At 39.2% G+C, this 25669-nt stretch overlaps 1 protein-coding gene across 5 annotated transcripts in view; it reads right to left on the bottom strand.

Annotated features, from left to right (window-relative positions):
• The window catches only part of LOC105186062 (uncharacterized), a 531705-nt gene that overhangs the window by 50701 nt on the left and 455335 nt on the right, over window positions 1–25669 (bottom strand). The window contains exon 1 of one of the 5 annotated variants that reach the window (XM_025302353.1): window positions 23741–25061. The exons of the other annotated variants lie outside the window; for them this stretch is intronic. Within the exon in view, the coding sequence (XP_025158138.1) occupies window positions 23741–23797 (57 nt within the window). The 5' untranslated portion in view covers window positions 23798–25061. Of the gene's footprint in view, window positions 1–23740; window positions 25062–25669 lie in introns of those variants that run through there. 5 annotated transcript variants of the gene reach the window in all.

Consider the following 25669-nt stretch of genomic DNA (forward strand, 5'->3'; position numbering starts at 1 on the left):
ATGATTAGTAATAAGTTAATGTAATGGTAGTAATGGTTACTACGAAATCTGGCGATACTGAAAGACTGGACATTTCTCTATGATATATGACAGTTTGCGCGTTATTGTTACCGACAGTTTCATTATTTATACGCGTCTAAAATGAATCGTACAAAATTGCATTTTCGACGTTCATTACTTTGTTGTTTGATTTGAAAAAATCGGCAACTGAAGTTCATGAAATGCTTGCTGCAACTTATGGTGATCAAGCTCCATCGTATCCCAACTATAAATTTTGGTTTCAACGATTTCAAAATGATGATTTCGATTTGAATGACAAAGAACGTACTGGTCAACCAAAAAAATCCGAAAAATTCGGAATTGCAAGCAATATTGAATGGAAACATCGTTCAAACGGAAAAACAATTGGCTGAACAACTCAACGTCGATAAATCAACAATTTCTAAATGCCTACACGCCATGGGAAAAACTCAAAAGGAAGGCAAATGGGTTCTACATAAATTGAGTGAAAATGCCATTGCAAATCGTTTGAATATCGCCATGTCTTTGCTTACCAGACAGGAAAAAAGAGTTTTTTATGGCGAATTGTAACTGGAGATGAAAAGTGGATTTATTTTGATAATCCAAAGCGGAAAAATCATGGTTCGATCCAGGACAACCATCAACATCGACACCAAAACGGAACATTCACGGTCACAAAGCAATGCTCTGTATTTGGTAGGATATGGAAAGTATGATGTACTATGAGTTTCTAAAACTGAATGAAACAGTTACGGGGAAGCGATACCAGCAACAATTAAACAAATTGAATGATGAATTGATGCAGAAAAGGCGAGCGATAGTCAGCAATAGACGCAAAATGATTCTTTTGCACGATAATGCTCGTCCACCTGTTGCTTCAATCATTAAACAAACATTGTTGGAGCTCGAATGGGAAATCCTTCCGCACTTCCAGCGTTCTCTCCAGACCCAGCACCATCTGATTACGATCTATTCCGATCGATGCAACGCGCTTTGGCAGATACACACTTCAATAATTACGAGGACGTGCAAAAATTGGTGTCTGATTGGATCGTTTCGAAAGACCGATCGTTCTATCGTCGCGGAATCGCCATGTTGCCAGAAAGACGAGAAAAGATCACAGCTAATGACGGAAGATATTTCGATTGGTGTAAATTTCAGCATTTCTTTAAAATAAAGATAAAAAAATTGACCAAAATAAGACCAGAATTAATTCAACCTCCTAATACATATGCTGAAATTTTATCCATGCAGCAGCATTAACGTGATTTTCTTGTTTCAATGACGGCTCTTTAATGTTATCGCTTCGCGATAACGAGGCTCCATGAGGAGATCCCGTGAAGATCGTGTAGAGCGGGTGCCGTGATTCCTTCATTCTTCCCGAATGCGCATTTGAAGAGACACGTACGTCCCACGGGCCCGCGTCAAATAAACACCAACGCGCGAGAAGGAGAGGGAGGGGGGGAGTTAACACTCGATGTACGAGACTGTTTTTTCTCGCATGTCCGACGACGTTCAGCCCCCCTCTTTCTCCCTCTCAAGACGATCATCCTCGGCAAAATATTGGCCGGCGGACGAGAGCGCGCGCGATAATATCTGCCCTCTCGCAATAAACAGCATTTTTAATCGCGCGCGCGCAGTCGAATCTTCGTCGCCCATGGCCAAGCGCGTAGCTTCGACTTTTTACGACGTCGACAAAGTCCCGGCGACCTCTTCGTCGGAGGGGGCGATCGGAGAATACCGCAATTAGCACAGTGTTCGGCGCAGGAAGAAGCAGGATTCGAGGAGCGGGAGATGAAAAAAGCGGGGAAAAAGGGAAAAAAAAGAAAACACAAAAGAGAAAAGAGAGACGCGCTGCTGGTCTAGAGCGAAATCCGAAGTTAGCAGGCGCGAATCCGTACGATAGGAGAATAAACCGCGAAAGGAGCGAGAAGGAGGGTGGTGGGGGACGAGGGAGGGAGGAGTGGGTGTCCTTGAAGCGCGGTAGTTAACCGCCACCATCAGCGAGAACGAAGCATTACTGTATCTCTCGTCGAAGGTGAGGATGCGTCGCGGTGCAGCGTGTGCACTCACTTCCTCCGAGAGGAGAGGAAGAGAGGGCTCTCGCGAGAGACTTTGTTGAGCGAGCGCGATATCGACTCGTTTCCCGGACTCGGCTTTTCGATTTCCCAGTACGTTCTCCTGGCGACACACGGCGTGCCCGAGGAACGTTACACCTCGTCTTTCCGCGATTCAAGCATGCACTCCTGAGATACGCACGTGAAAACGAGGAGAGAAAAAGAGAGGGGAAGCGGTCCGCAGGTCCTCTTTCCTCACAGGAAGAAGGAAGAATAGTTAGTATTATCAAGATTATAGTTATAATAATTATTATTGTGTTTATTATTATAGTTATTATATTATTATTATTATTATTATTATTGTATTATTGTTATTATTATTATAGTTATTTGTATATCAACTCTCCTATAACGTGCCATGTAGCTCTTTGAAGTCACATACCGATATATCGAAATTCTTGACTTGAATTATACAGGGTGTTTTAAAAGAGTTCAGAGCTTTAAGGGCAGATCGTACTCACAAAATGTAGGGCAAAAATCCCGATAAACATGGATCGAAAAATTAATAATGCCGGAGTTATGAACAATTATTTGTTTTAATTCAAGCAAAAGACTTGCTCGCTTCTTGATAGTTCTTATTAATTTTTCTAGCTATGTTTATTAGGATCTTTCTCCTCTATTTTCTTTAGGACGTGATTATGGCATAACGTAATCGGTTTTCAAGTAGATTCTTGAGAGCGGTAAGCAAATTAACCAATCATAACTGTAATCTTTTTTTCTTGGGTCGCAAGAAGAACGATCAGTCTTAATCAGTTAATTTTATTAATTCGCGTATGTAGGCGGTTGCGAACAGTTTCGAAGGAAACCTAATCTAATATCGAATCGTCAATCCCATGCACTTTAGTGAGGAATTAATTGCACATTGCACTCCGCTCTGGAATTCGAAACGCGTGTGTATGAAAGCGAAGGAAGATCCTGTTTCGAAGTCGGTTTCAAAAATTTTGGTTTTAGTTATGAGGTTGGTAAGCCTTAAACTAACCTAAATACGTTTCGTAATTGATCAGCTGATCACGCTTGAACGTCACAGCCATGTATTATTTCTGTTTACAAACTTGGATTTAGCTATTAATTTTGCGATATTAGACAGAGAAATGGATAGATTTTTTATTAGAGGAGGAAATGGCATTATGGCCCTTCATTCATATTTTATATAATAATATAATAATGTCAATATTCTAAAGTGGGAACTGAATGATTACATTTATAGCAGTTGTTTAATCGAATATAGACTTAAATTTATGTAATGTTTATTACTTAGGATATTATTTATAAAAATGTGGCAACACAACATAATGGTCGGCGAGAAAATGGGATGATAATGTGGCCTCCCACTAAAACTGATATAAAAAATTGTTTTTACTAAAGATAACGCAAAATGTTTAGTCACAAAATTATATGTTTATTCAAATTAAACTCTTAAGTGGAGAATAATAATAAATATAACTGCGAATTTTTAATGTGGATACTGACTCACTTGTTAGGAAATGCAATCTACCAGAAAGACAGCAGTATAATGCAAACATAAGTGCACCACAGTGGACCACAGGTTAGAATCGACTTATCCAATAATTACCTTAGTATAAAAGCCTCGAAAAATAGTTAGTATTTATCAGCACTCTTATGGGGCCACATTAGCGAAATGTCATGCCATTTCATTTAACTTTGCATAATAACTTGGAAGATGTACAGCCGAATAAAATGTCAAGTAACAAACGAAATACTCGATTATACGTACATATATTCGCATGACAATACGCTCAAGTTTAAAAATAACGAGGAAACATGTCTAATTGCTAAAATGCTAAAATGCACCTTGAAAAACAGTTCGAAATGCTCAGAAGTAAAAATGCATTACAAAAAGTGCTAGCTGTCGTGTACTGATATATTGGCGTCACCGCGCTAACGGCGAACTGTTAAACAAATAATTTTACAAGCAATAATGAAATTGCTACCTAATAACCGAGGCATTGAGAGAGACCTACAAGGGTCATAATATCACCTTCTCCTCTACTTATCATCTTGATCATTGATCGGCTAATCAATTACGGAACATATCTAAATTAGTCCAAGGCCTACCTACCTTCTAACTAAAATCAGTTTCCGAAACTGATTTTGGAACAGCCCTAAGAGAGAGAGAGAGAGAGTGAGAGAGTGAGAGAGAGAGAGAGAGAGAGAGAGAGAGAGAGAGAAAGGTGAGAAGGGGGATGCATTCGAAGATCCGCGCGCCGTACACCACGGACGAGAGAGAGGACGCAATTACGGCTCGACAAACGATTTAATTCGTCATCGTTTTACTTGGGGTTGTTCGCGCGTGCAGAACCAAGTGACCGAAAACTGGTTGGCGCGCCGTTAGAAGGAGGAGGCCTCCTCCCCTCTCCTCTCTCGCTCTGCTTCGTGCTGCCAAGGGGGCCACGGGGCACGCCTGGAAAACTGGACCGTCGTTTAAAGGGCTATATTCGCGCTTGCGCGTGCACACACACACACACGCGCGCGCGCGCATACACAGCCGTATACATGCAACGATGCGCGGCGGAGCTGCACTTTATGCAAATCCTGGAGACGGAGCGCCGTCGGGTGCACGCTCGCGCGCGCGGTCGTATTTCGGCCAAAATATCGCCGGCCGCGCCACTTCGATTCTATGTTTATACCGCTCGCGCGTAATTAAATGTCTCGCCGTGGCCTGAGCGAGCCCGCTTTGTATTTCGCTCATAATCGAGGAGGCCTGCGAATGAAGGGGAGATACACGCCGCGAAAAATGTCGCGGGAGAGTTCCTCGCCTTGGGGTCTGCTTCTGCCCGAAAAATCGGCAACGCGTTCCGCACGCCGATTCGTATTAAAAGAGAGAACCCTGTCTGTAGGCCAAAAAATAGGCTATTTTCATGAATTTTTTTTTCGGAAACTAAGCGCACGATTGATTTCAAACTTGCTAGAAATAATAATATGTATTTAATTTATAAGAATGAATTTTTATAGTGTTATACGAATAATAATGTAACAGATATACAAAAAATAACGTGACGTATTTAGACACACACCGTTTCACGGCTCCCATAAAATCTCGAGATACGGTGGACTGGGATAAAAATTCAAGTAAGATAATTAATCTACGAACTTGCCGCTATCGTCTGAACTAGGGAAATAAAAAACGAACTACTTTTTCAATCATTTTAAGGCATTTAAAAATTATATTTGGAAAATCGCCATGAAAATCGACAGTTTTACGTTAAAAATAAATATAAAAAATTAATATTTTTTAATTTCGCTACTTCACACGATAGAGAAACATGTTTCGAATATGTAACTACATGTTGAAGTCGATCGGTTCATTAGTTTGTCTCAAATCGTGGAAGCCAGTTAAAGCAAAGTCATTTTCGAAAAAAACACGTTTAAAGTTTCATGTATTATTCAATAATATTTCTAGTATTCACGTAAGTTTCAACCTAATCGACAATTCCAGGTCCATATAATGAATTCTTCTTGACTTCATGAAACTTTTTTGTACATTCCTAGGTTTCGTAGGGTTGTTTCTACAGCAATTGTATGACGAAACTTTGAAAGACTCAGTGCTGATTTTGACTTGTGCGCCGCTTCGAATAATGAGTTGTAACTTCCGTAATTTTCTGAATTTTTCGATGCGGATTTTAGAATGGATTCTTAACAATATATATTTTCAGAAAACGTAATAAAAAAATCAATTTTTTGACCCTATAGATAGGATTCTCCCCTTAATTTGGATTGTATTCTCCAGCGATTTCGAGTAGATTTTCAGGAAATCGACTCCTTTCTGTTCTCGATTTTTCTACAAATCGATTTTTTCGAAGGGTTGACCATAGTTAAATTTTTTATTCGACGAAATGACATTGATGAGTAGACGTATAAAAGCTCGAAATTCGATTCTTTAATGAGAAAAATCGATCTTTAAAAATTTTAAATCGATCTTTCCCTCCAAAAATCGATTTTTTTCTATTCAATTTTTGTACAAATCAATTTCGTCGGGCGTTGACTTGAGATCAATTAAACGAAACAACATTGATGAATAAATATACAAAACTCGAAATTCAATTCTCTATTGAGAAGAATTGATTTGTGTAAAAGTCGCGCAGAAAAGGACTGATTTTCGGAAGATCAATCTTATCTTTTAAGAATTTATTTTTAAATCGATCCTTTTCTGTTCGATCCTGTCGGACGTCGAGTTCAGCTGAATGCTTCATTCGACGAAACATAGTCGATAACTAGGTATACCGACGAATCGAAAATCGATTTTCAATTGAAAGAGTCGACTTGTACAAAAATCGAGCAAAAAAGAATCGATTTAAAGGGACCGATTTTCTGAAGGTCGAATAGAGGTCTAACCTATCACTATTATACTTCGGCGATGCACATTACGTGACAGTAGTTTTCTCAGCACTAATCGCGTAGTCGAAGGGCGAGATCGATATATCTTGATATTCCCGTGAGAAATCTAAGTTAATTTTGTAATCCTCTAGAAATTTACGAATCGAACAAACGGACACCGTAATTCAGTTGCGCCCTGTGTGCGTCGTGTAAACTCGACACCAGCAAGGAGAGTCTTCCTCTCTCTCTCTCCCTCTCCCTCCCTCCCTCTCCCTCCCTCTCTCTCTCTCTCCCCTCCCTCCCCCCTCTCTCTCTCTCTTTTCCTCTCTTGTTGTCTCTTCCAGCCGTTTCTGTTCCTCAAACAACTCTCCCGTGTGATTCCACGGAAGGCTGAAGATCGCCATGAGTCTCTTACCAGGAAATACATACGAAGATACCTAAGGCGGCGTTCTTGCCCTCCCCCCCCCCGACCTACTACTTCGCCCTGTCGCGTCGTCTTATTTCTTCTTCTCTTCTTCCGCCTCTCGCGATCTTCCCTCCACCCTCCCCCCCGCCCGCCGCCCTTACAGATACGTATGCTCTCGCATTTCCGCGAACGATTGCTCATTCGTCACGAGCAGATGCGACGATTCTCGACGAACGAAACGCGCGGCTCGTCACCGATCGCGGCTTTACGCGGAAATAAGCGTAGGCAAATAGAATCAGCGGCGCAGCCCCGCTGGAGGAGTCGCCACGGTGACGTCTAATCGAGCGCGTGTCGAATTTCAGCGACGCGAAATTACGGCGCGATATAGCGGAGGCGCGCTGCGCGCGCGTTGCCTTGAGCGCGAAATCATTTGTCTTCCCCGCGCGCGTGCTACTGCATACACGCGGAAACAATGGCTGCGTTCAGTAGAACAAAATGATCAGTGAGCGCTTGGTGGTGGATTCTCGCTCCTGATTGGTAAATACTTCTGGGTCTATGAAGAATCTAAAAGAATGCTCCAATCACAGACAATAATCACTAAGCGCTCACTGATCATTTTGTTCTACTGAACGCAGCCAATCCTCGCGGTAGGTATCGGCGGCGCCGGCACGCGCGCACGCACGGAAATTCTATTTCTTTCATTCGTACTTTGTCGTTAGCCATCTGTTAGCCGATTAATTAGTCAGATTAACCAGCAGCCATTTGTTAACCAATTGAAGGCGTATATTTGTTTCGCAAATATATCGTTTTCATCGAAGGATCAGCCTCTTTATCTTTCACTTTATCTTTCACAGAATATCTCATTTTAAATGAGCCAAGCAAAAATCTCGAAAAATATGAAAGATACTAATAAACGTTTCAAGACAAAAGTTGTATGGCTTCAAAGGGGATATCTAGAGACTATATCAGTTTGTTTACAGATGGCGCCACTTTCAAGATATTCACACATCATTAATTTTATTAAATGGAAATCCCAATTTTTTATTATATCATCTTCTTCTAACAATTGATTTTAACAAAACATTCTTGCTTGAAACATTTTTGTATTTGTCCAATATTTTTTGAGATATTTAAGGAAAACTTAATAAGTTTTTCAATATTTAATTTACGATATTTCGCTAACTATTTGTCGGAAGAAACAGCGATACTAGACTTTTTCACTCTATTTGGTCTCAAGAATATATTGTTACAATAGCGTTCTGACTTTGTTAATTTGATGATTTCGGAATTTCCAAAAGTCGTGAAATTAATAAAAGTTAGAGCACTGTTGTAACAACATATTCTTGAGACCAAATAGAGTAAAAAGGTCTAATACTATTTTTTTTTCAACAAATAGTTAGCGAGATATCGTAAGTTAAATATTGAAAAGGTTACCAAGTTTTCCTTAAATATGACAAAAAATATTAGGCAAATAAAAAAAAATCTCAGACAAAAGTTGTTCACATTAATTGGTAGAAAAAGATGATATAATAACCTTAAAATGGGACACACTGTAGAGCTGTCAAATCAATAATTTCGAATATTGAGAAGGCACGGATATGAAATACGAAGAATGAAATTATAAAAATAGCCGATTGATTGACCAATCGGCGACCAATCGGTGACTTTTTAACTAATTAAAGGTTTATCGTTATTTCATAAATATTGTTAATTAGAGGATCATCTTGTTATTTTTTATAGAGATATAAAATAAAAAATTTCGAATGCACAGATATAAATGGGACAATTGGAGGACACAGAATACGAAATACGAAATACGAAAGATGAAAACATAAAAATAGCCAATTGGTTAACTAAACAGTTATTTCAATTGTCAATCTATCGAAAGTCCAACGTCGTCTCGCAAACACTGTTAATCAAAAGGAGTCTAGCCTTTTCTTTTATGGAGCTATCATAAAACAACAATTTCGAATATCGAAGGCACACCTATAGATGGGAAAATTGGACGATATAAAAATATGAAAAACAAAAAATACAAAGTACGAAAAATGAAAACGTAGAAATATAAAATTATACGTTTAACGCATGAGATTTTAGTCGGAAGAAAGCTTCATCACAATGAGATCGTCAACGAGCTGAAAATCGTCCGCTGGCTTTTCGCGGATTGCGCGTTTTTACTTGCTGAGAGAGAGAGAGAGAGAGGGGGGGGGGAGAGAGGGAGGGAGAGAGAGTGAGTTCGAGCCGCCAATTATTATACATTATTCGTTTTCCCGTAATAATTTCGCTCACAACGGCACGGCAGTGCGCACGCGCGTGCGCACTCAAAGCGCGAGTATTCTTCTCGCGCGAGCGCGCTCATTGACTGCATAATACTCCAAGAGCGAGCCTTGATCGCAGATTATCGCATTAAAGCGCGTTTATAGCGCCTTATGCGCATATGCGCGCGTGCGCGTTACGCTCGCGCTCATAAACGTGAAGCGCGGAGGCAAAAGACGCGCGCGTGTACGCACAATCGTCCGCGCGGCTGAAAGTGACTGGCGCCTTTAACGAGCGCGCGCTTTTGACATCCTTAAGCGGCAGGCGGAGCGGGAGAGTGAGAGGCGGAGCGGGAGGACGGGGGGAGTCTTGTATAAAGCTCACGACGAAGGGTCGCGACAACGACCTTGCCGACGTCTGGCTAACGGCGGGATGGTCCTTAGTCATCGTAGGAATGTTGGCCGACTTGTGTATCTGTGTGTACGGATACTTTAGCTTCCTATCGCGCGACTGGAAGCTGAAAGAGAGTTAATGCGTTTGTGTTCCCGGGCCATTTCCGCGTCGTCTTTTTCTATTTTTCGTTCTCTCTCTCTCTCTCTCTCTCTCTCTCTCTCTCTCTCTCTCTCTCTCTCTCTCTCTCTCTCTTCCTCTCCTTCTCCGAGCCCGCGCGCAGCACTTCGTCCCCGGATGAATGTTTACTCACGATCGATTTGCGCGGCCGGTCCTTTTCCGTAAGTACTTTGATAGAGCCGGTGATACGAGAGGAAGCAAGGGCGAACTGTGAAAGCTGCTTCGTTGTGCTTTGGGATGAATCTTCCCCGTCCGCATCGGAGTGACAGTTGTGTGCAGTTACAAAGTGAGCAAACACACACACAGACATATGCGCGCGCGCGCGCGGTCGTTGCGCAAAGATGCGATAAAAAAGATACGCATTGGATAATAAAGTGAGGTATAATGACTTATGATGAGGAATCAGGTGATAATGATAAAACGATAAAGATAAGCGCGACAGGTGTGATTAGAGAATGACGGATAATGCGATCAAGATGAGATCGAGAAGTCGCCGAGCTTTGGAAACTGAAGTAGCTCATGGATAACAGAAAACTAAATCACCGATAATGAATAACTAAATAACTTAGCGGAGGACTTTGGGTCCCCGAAAATTTGTTTTTTCTTTCTTTTTATTGACCACGTTTAACAACGACGTCTCTCTAATATTCTTTTTTTCAGATAGTTAATTTTTATCACAAATTTAATACGAGTACATATTCATGGTGTATTTTGATTAATTATTTTATAAGAAGAAAGTACCTCATTTTTCATAATTTACGTTACACACTTTTGGTTTTTCTCTTACAGTAGAAAATGACAAATCACAGGGCCAAATACTTATGCCAAAAAGAATTGAGAGAATATCTGGACGTTATAACTGAATTTTTAGTTTAGGGAGAACCTTAGTAATCTTACTTCGTCTCAAAAATAGGCTCCATGCTCCAAAGCAGGGTTTTCCAACCTCTTTTGTATTTTGCACCTCTAAAAATTTATTAATGAATCTTCGCACCCCCTACAAAAAAGTTATTCGTATGCTTTATAGTAAAAATTAGTTGTTAGGATTTTAGGGTACGAAGTTAATTTATAATAATTTATTATTACATAGTATTGTTTTATAAAAATTAACCTTCATTTTAATATTATAAAAAATTATTATTCATGGTATCAAGCTTCACATAGTGATACGTAATGAATATATACGTACAAATACGTACAAATACAAATATATATGTAAAAAATATATATTTTTTATAACTAAATTTTTATAATTAAATAACATTTTTTTAATTTGACGGTAAAAATGTCGAATTATTCATCTTAATCCTTTGCGGCATACATTTTTCTATTAAACGAGTTTTGATGAAAATTGATGTACAGGGCTTTTTTGGGTCGCTGATTACGAATCTGCTATCAGATTTTGACGATTCTTTTTCAAAATGACGGATCTAATATGGCAGCTCATGATTTTGGATATTTTTCGTCAGTTTGGTGGGCACTTCCAATGTATTATTACTAGCGTTATTATATTCAAATTCAATCAAATACCAATCAAATACCAAGCTATAACTTCAAAGTACAATCTCTAGAAGCATAAACTGACTTTCATAAAAAAGAGAATATTCATAAAAATTTCAAATGTATTTTGTTGCTGACGTTATTTCGATTAAAAAACAAGTAATCTTGCTATTTTAGATATTCATTTTTAATTTTTTATAAAAATTAATGAGAACATACTTTCAGATGATAAACAACTTTGAAACTGAATCTTACGAAATTTGAATATGCAATGTTAGTTTAGTAAATCCAAACATTAGAATCTACTCACAAATTTGTATTTAAAAGCAAGAAATTTTATTTATTGGGTATCATAAAAATAATTTCAATTTTTATGTTTCTATCTCCGCTAATTTCGAAACTATAACAAGTTGTTTGTATTCAAAGATCTGAAAAAATTAATATATAATTTTCAGAAATATTTATAATATTTTAGGGCCTGATGTTGCTAGCGGATTCAGAAATTTTGTATTTTTCTAGTATACTGATTTTCGCGACTTCATGATTCTTCTTTAATTCTGACACGAATCTTTTGTGAAAAAACCACTATTTTTTATATTTATTTATTTATATAACAAAATTAACTAAAAATAAAAAAATAAAAAAAATTACACCCTACCAAATACTACTAAGACTCTTACTAAAATAAAATTACAAAAAAAAAAGTAATAAAATGTACTATTTGGTGTTTGAAAAATAAAAAAAAATGACTTCGAGGTAGGCGGTCGATAGATATATCGACCACCATGCCGCAAAGGGTTAAATCATTATTAATTACAATCACTTTTCCTCGCACCCCCGGTTGGGAACCCCTGCTCTAAAGGTTAAATACGGCAAACTCGAACGGCGCTAGAAGACTTGTACGCTGAGCCAGCGAGTTTCCGGAGAAAGGAGAAAGAGGGACAGAGCGCGATGAGACATACGATCACCATGTAGGTCAACTAGACCGACCTGAGCGATATATCGTCGATTTTACGGGCCGAGCTTGATCCGATGGCGTTTCACGGCCACTGACAATAAGCTCCAGTCGCGCCCAGACGGCGCAAGATTTAAGATATCGCGATCAGCGCCGCCTGCCGCGTCGGCGTCAACACCCCCGATTTCAGGGTCAGATTACGTGCCTGGGTAAGCCTGGGTCGCGAAAGATATAATGCGAATTTCCCAAGAGAGCCAGGCTAATATTGACACAGTGCAACCCAGGTATTTCTGTACCTGAGCGGCTAAATATTATCTGAGAATCTCGGATACCCGGAATCGACACTGTCAATTCTCTTAGCCTTTTTCTCTTTCATTTTTATGATGTACGCTTACGATCCAATGAAAACCAAGGTATGACCTCACATTCCTCTGATGTATTAAAATTCACTTTGCGCTTGTTCCCCGTGATTTTTATATCCGACTGTTCATTTTTAATTATTTACAAACAAATCATTTAAAAACAAGTTTAATTTCTTCGAAAGGATCGAAGATTAGAGGCTGATAATTTTACCGAATATTCTTCACACGTTAAGATACATTTTCTCCAGAATTTTTTGCACGCTAGCTTTTTTATTCGAGTGAATTTTGTAGATCTGATATAAAACTCGCAATCAACGATCTGGGAAACCTTTATATCGCGCGTCTTACATCTATTCAGACTTACACTGATTTACTTCTATATCTGGCAGCCATATTGGATTTTTGAAATCCGACTTTGGATGTGTAAAATCAGCGGCCCAAACAGATAGAGACCGAGACGCAAGATTTCACAGAAATCCGTCAGTTAGTGAAAATGTGCCGCACAAAGGATTAAAGGTTGGCCATCAGGAGCGGATGCTGCGGAAGGAACACTCGACTGCGAGAGCGAAGAGCCACATCAGGCGATGTCGAGTCGCAGGTAATTTTGTATAAATTCAACGAAAAGGACGAGATAGACGGCTGGTAGACCGAACACCGCGGCAGATTGCGCATGGTCAATGCACCGCAAGCCCAGTTTTCGAAATAACTTTCAGCACATACACACATACACACGTGCGCGCGCGCGGGGCTCGGTCTCCTCGTGGAACCTCGCGCGCCTCCGTGCCTTCCCGTGCCCGCACGCTATCTCGTCCCTTCGCAGAATTCAGAATATCGTCGACCATTCGCGCAGACTGTCTCTTGACCAGGTGCCAAATCGTCCACTTTATATTCGTATGCACCCCGACGTACGCGGGGCGATTCTATAAACGCGGCGGTGCACGCTCCTTAAATGCGTCTGGTATAAATAAACGTCTTAAGATAAGATGCACTTAGGCCCGAGAATGCCGACGGAATTAGACAGGCGAAAAAGTGCGCGCGTTGTCAAGAGAAGATGACTCCTCGACACCATCGACAGCCCCTGCCCCCTCCCCCCGTTCACAGACCGGCCGATTGTTCAATCGATTCGATCGAAATGTTGAAGCGACCTGACCGATATGTCAATTCATTACCTAAGGTTCCACTTAGGTGGCGCTTCTTTTTTATTTAAGTAATGTTACTTCAAGTCATTTAAATTTAAACAACCAAGTGTTGAAACAACGTTGAAATATTCGGCTAATGAGAGAAACGCATGCGGAAATATAAAAATTCGAATAAAAAAGAAAATCATTTTTGTGACCACAGTCTCACTTTACGAGTCGCTTCTTTTTTATTGAACAGAAATTTAAGTAATATTATTTTAAATTATTTAAATTCAAATAATCATATGTTGAAACAGTGAAATAATGTATTACTAAAAGAGACACGCGTGGAAATATAAAAATTCTAAAATGTTGAATAAAAATCAAGAGGCACACGGTAGTGCCTCGCGCCAAGTTCAAGCGCAACGAAGTTGCGCCCGAACGGAGCGAGGCGCACCGTGCCTATATTACGCGAAACTGCGAGTTCAGACAAGGTGAGATATTCATACCTCAGCAATGGCTGAATCGATCGAGGTTTTTTAGTCCCAATCGATTGGGCCTTAAAAAATAGGAAGCAAAATTTGGTGCAGCCGCGCCAAGATTTTTTGTATTGAACATTTTTTATTGCATTGTTATAATAATTAAATTGTTACAATAACAAGTAAAATAACCATATAACTCAGTGTTCTAATAAATAATGATAAATTTTACTTGTAAAAATTTATGTTATGGACATTTTTTGTAGTTAGGTTTTTCTCGAATAATAATAACCTTTAAACAGATATTTTTTTTTAATATTGGACACTATTAATAAACGTGTTAAATTTTTATAACACGATATAATTTTTACTTGTAAAAACTTATGTACACAACACCACAACATAATATATATCTTAAAAAAAGGAAATAATTTGAATTTGAGATTTCTAAAAATATTAAGTATACAATAATTATTAAGTATATAATAATAAATGTATATATGTTAGGTTTCTCAGTTGGCGCTACTGTTTTAATATATAATTTCTTTTGTATAGTAGAATAGTGTTGTAGAGTTTTATTATAGTTATAAGTTTTACTTGTAAAAACTTATGTTATGTACACATATATACCTTAAAAAAGAATAATTTAATTGGAAATTTCTAAAAATAACACAATACGTGCGCAATATGTTGCGCTTGTACTTGGCGCCTTTTTTTATCTTTTTGTTTAAAAAGGTAAGTATTATAAAGTTTACATGTAAAAACTTATGTTACGCACATTTTTTGGTCGTTAGGTTTTTCTTGAATAATAATAACCTTTAAAAAGATATCTTTTTTATTGATTAAAAATCATCCACGACCAGAGTCCTATTTTATGAATCACTTCTTTTTCATTTAGTAGAAATTTAAGTAATGTTATTTTATATTATTTAAATTTGAATAATCAAGTGTTAAAACAATGAAGTATCGGACTAATGCAATACGTGTGGAAAAATAAAAATTATAAAATATCGAATAAAAATAAAAATCATTATCGCGACCAGAGTTCTATTTAAGGGTCGCTTTCTTCTTATTTAGTAGAAAGTTATTTTATATTATTTAAATTCAAGTAATTTATTTTTTACAAGTAATTATTTAATGCATTTTAAAGCAGTATAATTTATATAAATAATTGTCATTTAAATCTTAATAATTAGGTGTTGAAACTGCGAAATATTGAACTATTGAGAAAGACACGTGTGGAAATGTAAAAGTTCTAAAATATTAAATAAAAATAAGAAAAGAAAAAAAGAAAAATAAGAAATGATTTTTGATTAATATAATATTTCATTCATATTCAGTCTAATATTTTCATCATGTGTCCATGAGCTTTTGATAAAAATAATTTCAATGCAAATTTCAGAGCTCCAGGAAATGAACAGACTGCCGCCGTGCTGTGATTGTTTGATCAAGAGTATTTGTGAAATGCGAAATCGTGGTCTTCAACGGGTTAAAGCCTACTGCGGATTATTGAAACACCACGTGGAACAGGTTACATAGCGAGGATAGCGTAATACCGACGGCGGTCGTTGGTCGCGCCAGCATACGGACGCGCTCGAGCCGCGAGTTTCGCTTTTCGCTTGCGTTCTTTGAAGTGCTCGACCGACTTCCGCGTCGTAAACGCCATACGAAGACTATCGGCTGAATTTATTGCACGTTCCGGGGAAATTTCTACGTCGGGCTGCTCCGCGCGCGCGCTCGCTACACTTAACTGAGATATGTCAAATAAATTCGCCGGCAGCAGGGGGAATTCTCCGCAACCCTTTACCAGTTACCACGCTATCAGGTAGAAGGTGAGAGCGAACGGGAGAAATAACGGGCAGCTCTCGGGAAGAGCGTCGCGAACTAATGCTCGCGCGGATGAGAGACTAATTATCGGATATTTGCGACGATATTGGCGAGTGCGCTCGCACGCAAACTGCGTAAAGATACAGTGGCAAATGTAAATACAAAACATTAACAATCAACGAATATAATAAAATAGAAATGAAAATGCAACTAGTATTACATATATATATATATATATATATATATATATAATGATATTATTTAATAAATGTAATTAATATAAAACTACTATGAATGTGGAAATGTAAAAATATATAATGACAAGTGCAAATAAAAGAGATACTAACACGAATATAGTAAGATAAAAATGGAAACGTAATTAATGTTATTTAATAGAATTATTTAGTAACATTATTTAATAAAGGTCATTGATCCTCTGTGTGGCACATTTCTTCTACTTGACGGATTTCTGTGAAATCTTGTGTTTCTATGTTTTTTGAATCGCTGATTACAAATCTGCAGTCGGATTTTTAAAAAATTGATAATGGCCGATACAGTATATTTAAGATGCTTCCATATTGGGGTAAATTAATGTAAATCTGAATAAATCAGATGCATCATCTTTCAGATTTAAGAAATTTATTTGAATAATTTGTTTATAAAAAATATATCTAACGTGCGAAAAATTTTGCAAAAATACATATAATCCCATATGTGAGGAATATTCAGTAAAATTTTCAGCCTCTGACCTTAAGTACTTCTCCAAGAAATTCAAATTCTTTTTTAAAAATCGCTCTCTTTTACTTTATTAATAAACAGTTGAAAACGAACAATCGGATATAAAAACCATGGAAGATATGTAAAGCAAGTGTCAGAAAAATGTGAGATCTTGCTTATTTCCATTAAACAGTACATCGTAAAAATAAAAGAGAAAAAGCTGGTAAGTACACTTATCATTGCCACAAGCAATTAAGGGTCGATATAAAACTATAAACGCATGAAATGATACGTAATTCACCGATAGGAATGATTCAGCTCGACGCGGCCCATCTACGATGGCAATATCCGAATTCATCGAGCGAAACAAACTGCAGCAGGTCGGCCGATAAATTCCGCGCGGGAAGGGTGGCCTTCTTCGCGGTTTCATATCGGTCGTCTCGCTCGGTATGTTCAGCCGAGGGCGACTGGTGTGAAATAATTCAACCGACGGGCAGGAAGCTCGACGGCGAATAGTCAATTATGCCGAATAAACGAATCGCTGATAACATTTATCTCCCATCGAGATGCCCGGCGGTCTCGTTGCGATCACGATTACTTATCGAGCTGTCCGCGTTCTTCGATCGCCGATTAATTAGTACTTTTTTAATTCTGCTTGTCATTATTTTTATATTTTCACGTTTGCAGTTTTACATTAATTACATTTACCAAACAATATTACTATAAATGACGCTACTAAATAGCGTACTTAATTGCATTTCCATTTTTCCCATTATTAACAGCCAACGACGAATCCGACGCATTCCAGTTTCCATCTGGCGAGTGTGGACTTCGAGATGAAAACTTGCGGACTCCAGGTGTATGAAGCTAGCCCCCCATTTTTTATTTAAAATATTTCGTTAGTTGTTCCCAGTTGTTCTCTGTTTGTTCTATATTGTCGTTGAGTTACAAATCCGAAAACCGAAAAACACGATGGGAAAAGCAAAAATACAGTTTTATTTGGTTGCCCCCCCATATTCTGAAAAGTCCAAAATTTTTTGTTGTTCTCGATTGTTCTTGTTGTTCTAAACATTGTTCCCAAGTATTAATTCCCCCAAAAGCTGTATTTACAAAGATATAGCAAAAATAGCATAAAGCGCTCAACTTCAATATTTCTATGTTTATAGGTATCAGTATTACTTCCTGACCATGAAATTACATATTCAAAGTAAAAACAGAGAGAACAACCAGGAGCAACCGTCAATTTCGCCGGAACAAACGTATAATGGGCATTTTATTCTTGGAGAGAGAGAAATTTTTTCGTCTTTTCGACCATTAATGTTGAGCAAGCCGCATCAAACTGCAGAACAATGGAACCTAAATCGAGAACAACCAGGAACAACCGTCAATTTCGCCGGAACAAACATATAAAGGGCACTTTACTCTTGGAGAGAGAGAAATTTTTTGGTTTTTTCGACCGATAACATTGAACCAGCCGCACCAAACTGCAGAATGGAATCTAGACCGAGAACAAACAGGAACAACTATCAATTTCGCCGTCATGTTCTCGATCTAGGTTCCATTGTTCTGCAGTTTGGTGCGGCTGGTTCAACGTTATCTCGGTCGAAAAGACGAAAAAATTTCTCTCTCTCCAAAAGTAAAGTGTCCTTTATACGTTTGTTCCGGCGAAATTGACAGTTGTTCCTGGTTGTTCTCGGCCTAGATTCCATTGTTCTGCAGTTTGGTGCGGCTGGCTCAACGTTATCGGTCGAAAAGACGAAAAAATTTCTCTCTCTCCAAGAGTAAAGTGCCCTTTATACGTTTGTTCCGGCAAAATTGACGGTTGTTCCTGGTTGTTCTCGGCCTAGATTCCATTGTTTTGCAGTTTGGTGCGGCTGGCTCAACGTTATCAGTCGAAAAGACGAAAAAATTTCTCTCTCTCCAAGAGTAAAGTGCCCTTTATACGTTTGTTCCGGCAAAATTGACGGTTGTTCCTGGTTGTTCTCGGCCTAGATTCCATTGTTCTGCAGTTTGGTGCGGCTGACTCAACGTTATCGGTCGAAAAGACGAAAAAATTTCTCTCTCTCCAAGAATAAAATGCCCATTATACGTTTGTTCCGGCGAAATTGACGGTTGCTCCTGGTTGGTCTCTCTGTTTTTACCTTGAATATGTAATTTCATGGTCAGGAAGTAATACTGATACCTATAAACATAGAAATATTGAAGTTGAGCGCTTTATGCTATTTTTGCTATATCTTTGTAAATACAGCCTTTGGGGGAATTAATACTTGGGAACAATGTTTAGAACAACAAGAACAATCGAGAACAACAAAAAATTTTGGACTTTTCAGAATATGGGGGGGGGGGCAATCAAAATAACCGTTTTTTGCCATCATGTTTTTCGGTTTTCGGACTTGTAACTCAAGAACAAACAGAACGACGAGAAAATATAGAACAAACAGAGAACAACTGGGAACAACTAACAAAATATTTAAAATAAAGAAATGGAGGGCTAACTTCATAAACTCGCGAACTCCTCGGGGGTACTTGATATTTTTTTTTTGGAATTTCAGATCTGACTTTTTGGAATTTTCTCCCTCTCTTTCTTACACACACATCGGACAATCTCGTTAAACCCTTGGCTGTTAATAAAGGGAAAAATGGAAATGCAATTAAGTACGCTATTTAGTAGCGTTTTTTATAGTAACTTTATTTGATAAATGTAATTAATATAAAACTGCAAACGTGAAAATATAAAAATAATGACAAGCAGAGTTAAAAAAATACTAATTAAAAAAATTAAAAAGGCAGAATTAAAAAAATACTAGCAACTAACACGAATATAACAGAATAAAAGTGCAAATGTTATTTCACCATAGTAGCACTATATAGTAAAGTTATTTTCGTAAAGATAATCAACCCTTTGTGCGGCAAATCTTTTCTATCCGACGAATTTCTGCGAGTTTATGTCCTTTGGGTCGCCGAGTCGCAGATCTGAGGTCGGATTTCGAAAATGAAAAATGATGGATCCAATACGGCGGCCACATAGGGGTACAGGGATAAGAAATATCCGCGGAAAGGAAAGTTTCCTTTAAAAAAGAAAAAAAAATACTTGTCTGTCATAAGTATTTTTTCTTCATTTTCCTCCCGCTATTTTCCTCTTCGCGGATATTTCCGTCATTAACAGTTGAAGATTATGTTAAATCGCGAGCGCTTGCCGGGTCGCGCTTATGATGAAGTCAGCGCTTCGGGGTTAATGACAAGCGCGTAACATTACACGGACTTAAGATGTCTTCAATTAGGATCGTCTTTCTTGATCCTCTCCTCTCGCCTCGTTCCTTTTTTTCTCGTCTGTTCGCCTTCGGCCATCGCGTGCACTCGCGCGCGCACATTTATCGCACGGCGACGACGAAAGGTGAAGTCTCGCTTTTTTGATTTCGAAACCGGATACTCCGGACACGCGACGGCGAAAACGACGAGCTCGAAACGGCGCCAAAATAGAAGCGCGACAAGTGGGCCGTCGGGAGTCGCAAAGACGCCGTCGACGACGACGACGACGACGAAGGAGGAGAAGGAGAAGAAGAAGAGCAATGCACGAAGAGATGCATCGAAATAACCGGCGCGACTGGAAGAAGTCCAACAAGAGGGAAACGATCGTTATACACTGTCCAGCGAGAAGAAATGAGATAGTGCGCGTCATTCACGCTACGTCCTGACGAGACAATTGTATTCCCTTCGTATCAAAGGATCCCTCTCCTCTTTTTCGGAAATTCTCTCTCTCTCTCTCTTTCTCTTTTCATCGAGGAAATGCCCGCGATAAATGAAAGAGGACCTTGTTGGAATTTCGTCAGTCGAATAACGACTCCGGATTAAAACCCTGAATTAAAAAAGATGCGCAAGCGCAGAGTGTGCCGAATGAACAGAAACGCGGCCAAGTGGGAAAAATTTTAATTTCATAATTTGTACCCATACACTACATCAATCTATCTTCTAAAAGTATCTAAATGTTTATTTTAATAATATTTTACTAAATAACATTGCAACTAAATGAAAACAAATTAGATGAAGAGATTCCCATTCTATAAGTTAGAATTTTGCAAATTGTTATATATAACCAAAAATATTTTTTAAGAAAATCGAAGAAATTTTATTGAGAGTATGGATCATTTCCTATCTTACAGAACGTTTCAATTGTTCATATCTAGTTCTTCCATTTTTTTAAAAGGACACTGAAGACAGATTGATGCATGACGATCTAAAATTTATTTTTAGCTGTATAAAAAAAGTACCACTGAGTACCACCGCTACGAAATTTATAAAGTATAAACATTGAATGTTTAAGAATTTTCATACGAAAGGGGAAAACGCTTTTTTTTTCGTTTTTATATTTTATATTTTTTGTGTTTTTATATTTTATATATTGCATTTTATAATATATATAATTATTTTGTATAATCTATATTTATCTAACTTTTAATTTTCGCCAATACTTTTTTAATTTTCAGTGTGTTCCTCATCTGACGGTGATTGACAGATATTGAATCATTCAGATTTTTCCTATTTTGGCCGCGTTTCTGTTCATTCGGCCCACTGTAAAGCAGTGTCTCGCTCGCTGATTGGCCATATTGGTCCCGTAATGAATTTTGTGTAAAATCGAACCTCAACTGGTATATCGTAAGTGACAAAATAATATATTTGTAATGTTATTTCCTTATAAAAAACATTTTAGACATCCATGAGACAAACAAAAAAAAGATCATATTGTGATAATAACCTTACTTACTTTAACGAAATGTTGACGTCACGTGCCAAGATGGTCTGCGTTTCTCAACTCGATATAATATTCCATAACTTGAAGAATCTCTTATTTAACGTTAATTACAATATTGGAATTAAAATAGGAACGTTTCTGAGTGATTTTCAATTGCATCAGATACGCAGGTTGCTTTGTTTACAAATGTGGCTGTTCTTCAGTTGTCAGTTTTCAGCTGCGCTGCTAAACTGGTGCAATGAGTTAGAGTGAGACCAGTATATTTTTTCTCACGCTAACTCATTGCACCGGTTCAGCGGTGCAGCTAAAAAGAACAGACCATTAGACAGCTGTGGGCCCAATATGGCGACCATGGGAAGCATGGAGAGGCTTGCGCTTCTTTCTTAATCTTTGGGGCTTTACTCCGGATGAATATTCTCGAGGAGGGGGGGGGGAAATGGAGTACTTGGATTCGATAGCGTGAGTGGTGTTTCCGGGCTCTCGCGGTGGGGAGGAGGGATTACTAACGGGAAGTTTATCGCGGCGAGCGAAACGTAATTCGTAAGGATTCGCCTTAAAAGGACGCGACGAGCACGCCTCTGTATTAACGACCGCCGCAGGTTCATCGATCACACTCGGTGCGGAGGACGCGACATAATGCACGTGATTCGATGGACTGACTCTCCTCGTCTCGAGGCTAGTGCGTGTCTCTCCCTCTCTGATTGAGAGTCGAGGACCTGCGGGAGATATCCAGCGAACAAACTCAGCGACGAGCTTTCTCGGTGGCATTTCCATAGAATGCCTTGATAAAGCCGGGTCGAGGAGATACAAACGAGAAGTCAACGGACGAATCTTCGGCAATGAGTTCGCCTGAAGTAATCGCGCGAAGTTTATTATCGCAACATGAAAAACAGGCAGTGAGAAGGACGAAATCGTTCAGCGATCTCGCCGAGCGGTCTCGTTCGCCCCAAAATGGACACACGGATTTTCACATTCTACAGCAGGCACGTGGAATAATCTGGACTGCTCTGATTTATGCGTATCGAAAATCCGATGAAATTATACAAATGATCGAAGGCTGTAACATAATTTTCGGAAAAGCGAGCTTTTCTTTCAAGAATTGATTTTTCAAATCGATTCTTTTCTGCTCGATTTTCGCACGAGTCGATTCTGTCGAACGTTGAGCCTAGCTGAATTCTTCGTTCTCGAAGAGGAAACTCGAAATTCGATTCTCTATTAAGAAGAATCGCTTTGTAGAAAAATCGAGCGAAGAAGAATTAATATAAAGAAAATCGATTCTTTGCTGTTCGATTTTTGCATGAGTCAATTCTTTTGAGCCCGATTGAATTCTTCGTTCAACGAAATAAGATTGATGAGAAAATATGTAAAACTCGAAATTCGATTTTCTATTAAGAATCAGTTTGTGGAAAAATTGAGCAGAAAGAGATTGATTAAAAGAGAAATCGATTCTTTCTGCTGTTTGATGTTTGTACGAGCCGATTCTGTCCGACCCCAGTTGAACTTTTCGCTAAACAAAACAACATGGACGAGTATTAGGAATGTGATTTAGTTTTGAGGATTTCTCAAGAGATGGCACTCTTAGAAATGTCAGTTTTATCGAAGACATTCCAGGACGCAATATTCACGGTTCAAAGGTATTGCTGTGTATTTGGTGGGATCAAGGTATTGTGTACTATGAACTGTTAAATCCGAATGAAACTGTCACAAACTGATCGTTATCGACAACAATTAGAGAAATTGAAGCGAGCATTGGACAAAAAGCGATCACCAATTGTGAGTAAACGACGCAAAGTGATCCTTCTTCATGACAATGCTCGACCTCATGTTGCATTATCAGTAAATCAAACGTCAATATTCTCCAGACATTGCTCCATCCGATTATCATTAGTTCCGGTCGATGCAATATGTTCTAGAGGATGTACGCTTTCATAACTTCGAACAAATGTGGAAATTTGTTGAAAATTGGATCAGCTCGAAAGAAGAATCTTTTTATCGTCGCGAAATCCATTTCTTGCCAGAAAGATGGGAAAAAATTGCAGAAAACGAAGGAAATATATTTTTTATCATGGTATTCGTTCATTATCTTACTCAAGTAAATCAGTTTTTGAGAAGAGAAAAATCTTCAAAACTAAATCACATTCCTAATATATCAATGGATATCGAAAATCGAATCTCTGTCGAACAGAATCGATTTGTGCGAAAAATCGAGCAAAAGAGGATCGATAAAAAAAGAAAAAAAGAAAAAAAAATATTAATCTCGGAGGAAACAAATTCGATTTCCCCAACATCGTCCATCACCAGTCAGGACATAATCGCGACAGGACACTCACCAACTCCAGCTCCAGCTTGCGCACGTCGTAGTATCCCTTGTAGTATTTGAACCACATCGTGTTCAGCGCTCGCCGCGTGCTCTCACGCCAACGTTCGACGAGATGCTCTCTCTCTCTCTCTCTCTCTCTCCCCCCTCCCTCTCTCTTTTTCCCTGCGGGAAGTCACTCCCAGATTGATTGGCCCGCGCGGTCGTTACGGTGTATCACCGAAGTTTTCCTCTATTTCCCACGGACATGTCGCGTTCAGCGCGACGCTCAATCGAGAGCGAACTATCGCCGCTTCCGCGCCTTTCGCGCTCGCGACGCGCGTTGCATCGTTTCCCCTCTCTCTCTCTCTCTCTCTCTCCCTCGCGCGCGCGCGCGCTGTTCGATTCGATGAAAGAGTGCACTGTTCCGTCGGAACGCGATCCGCGACCCGAGTGTATCTCGCGCGCGCGGACGATGATACGCTTGCGGAGGAGACGAAGAGATAAATACGCACGGAGCGGATACGAGACGAACGGCGAAGGAGGAGGGTGGTGAAAGAAAGACGGGGAGGGAACGGAGGGAGGCAAGCAGACTGGCTGGCTGGCTCGCGGAGAGGAGCAGCGTGATACGATGCACTCGAGGACCTTTGAGAGACTGTACGCCTCGACGTGGCCGAGAGGCCAAGTATAGACGAGCACGCGACGTGTAGGTGAGTGTATTAATGCACGCACGCGCGCGTGAATGCGTGAGTGCGTGAGTGCGTGCGAACCCGCTCTCGCGGGCCACTAAACTTAATTAGCCGTCTCATCGTCGGGGCTCCTTCCACAGCTTCTCCTTCCGGAGTACACGCGATTTCGCAGCACTCGAGAAAGGGGCGGCGGCGGTGGGGAGCTCGCGACGAAAGTTCTTTGTATCGGCGAGAATTTCTCTCGAAAGAAAAAAGAAAAAAAGAAAAAAAATGACGTGGTGACGCGGCGACACAGTCAGTGGAAGAAAGCCTGACGAGCGGTCTTATGCTGTGACGAAATTGCGTGCGCGTCCGGTGTTTTCCCCAGGACACTTGCTTTTCCGAGGATAACTCAGAAGGAGACAAACAAGATGTAAATTCTGTCGGATAAGATTGCGTCGCGCGTGGAGTTCGACGGGAAGGAAGAAGCGCTGCAACTTTCTCTCGCTCTCGATTGAGACATTGAGTCGTCGCCGCGGGGACCGCCGCGCCGATGACCGGTGACGGCAGGATCAGCAAAAGCGCCGAATTCAAGCGAATGGTGGTACTTGTAAAATGTTCAACGTCGTCATTGCTGTTCACAGAAAAAAAGGTATTCTGTTTGTAAAGTGATGTTTTCCACAGTCTCATCATCCTATTCGAAGCGAAGCCTTTTACAGAAAAAGGATTCCTCTTTCGATAAAGCGATTGAAGTGAACCATTCATCTAAAATTTATTAGATATTATTCTAACTGTTTTTCTCTTATTCCAAGTGGATTTCCTCTTATATCAATTAATTTTCCTCTTACATGAAGAGGGATATGTTGATTTGGATGTCGGCTTCTTTCGTTCTGTCATACTTTACCTCCATGAACGAAAAAATAATCATGTGCTCACGGGTCAGAATATTTGGAACGTTTTTTAAAAAAGGTATGTGTATTGTTGTAACACATAAGGAAGATAATTTACCCATATCTGGTTAAATATAGTTTATAATCTATTGCAAGAAATTGAATAATATATTTTTTCTTTGTATGAAATTATGTTTCATACAAATGATTATAATGATGATCTTTGTAGCTATGAAGTCCATAACAAAACTGATTGGAAATTTGTTTGTTATGATGATTTTATTTTAGTCGTGCCTACTTATTGTAGAACTGGAGCCAGAAGTACATCTATATATATATATATTACTTTTCGCTATACATTATAATAATATTTTAAATGAACTAATAAAACCAGTAAAAATAAAG

This window comes from Harpegnathos saltator, unplaced genomic scaffold, assembly GCF_003227715.2.
Source record: "Harpegnathos saltator strain DR-91 unplaced genomic scaffold, Hsal_v8.6 scaffold486, whole genome shotgun sequence".
Lineage (NCBI taxonomy): Eukaryota > Metazoa > Arthropoda > Insecta > Hymenoptera > Formicidae > Harpegnathos > Harpegnathos saltator.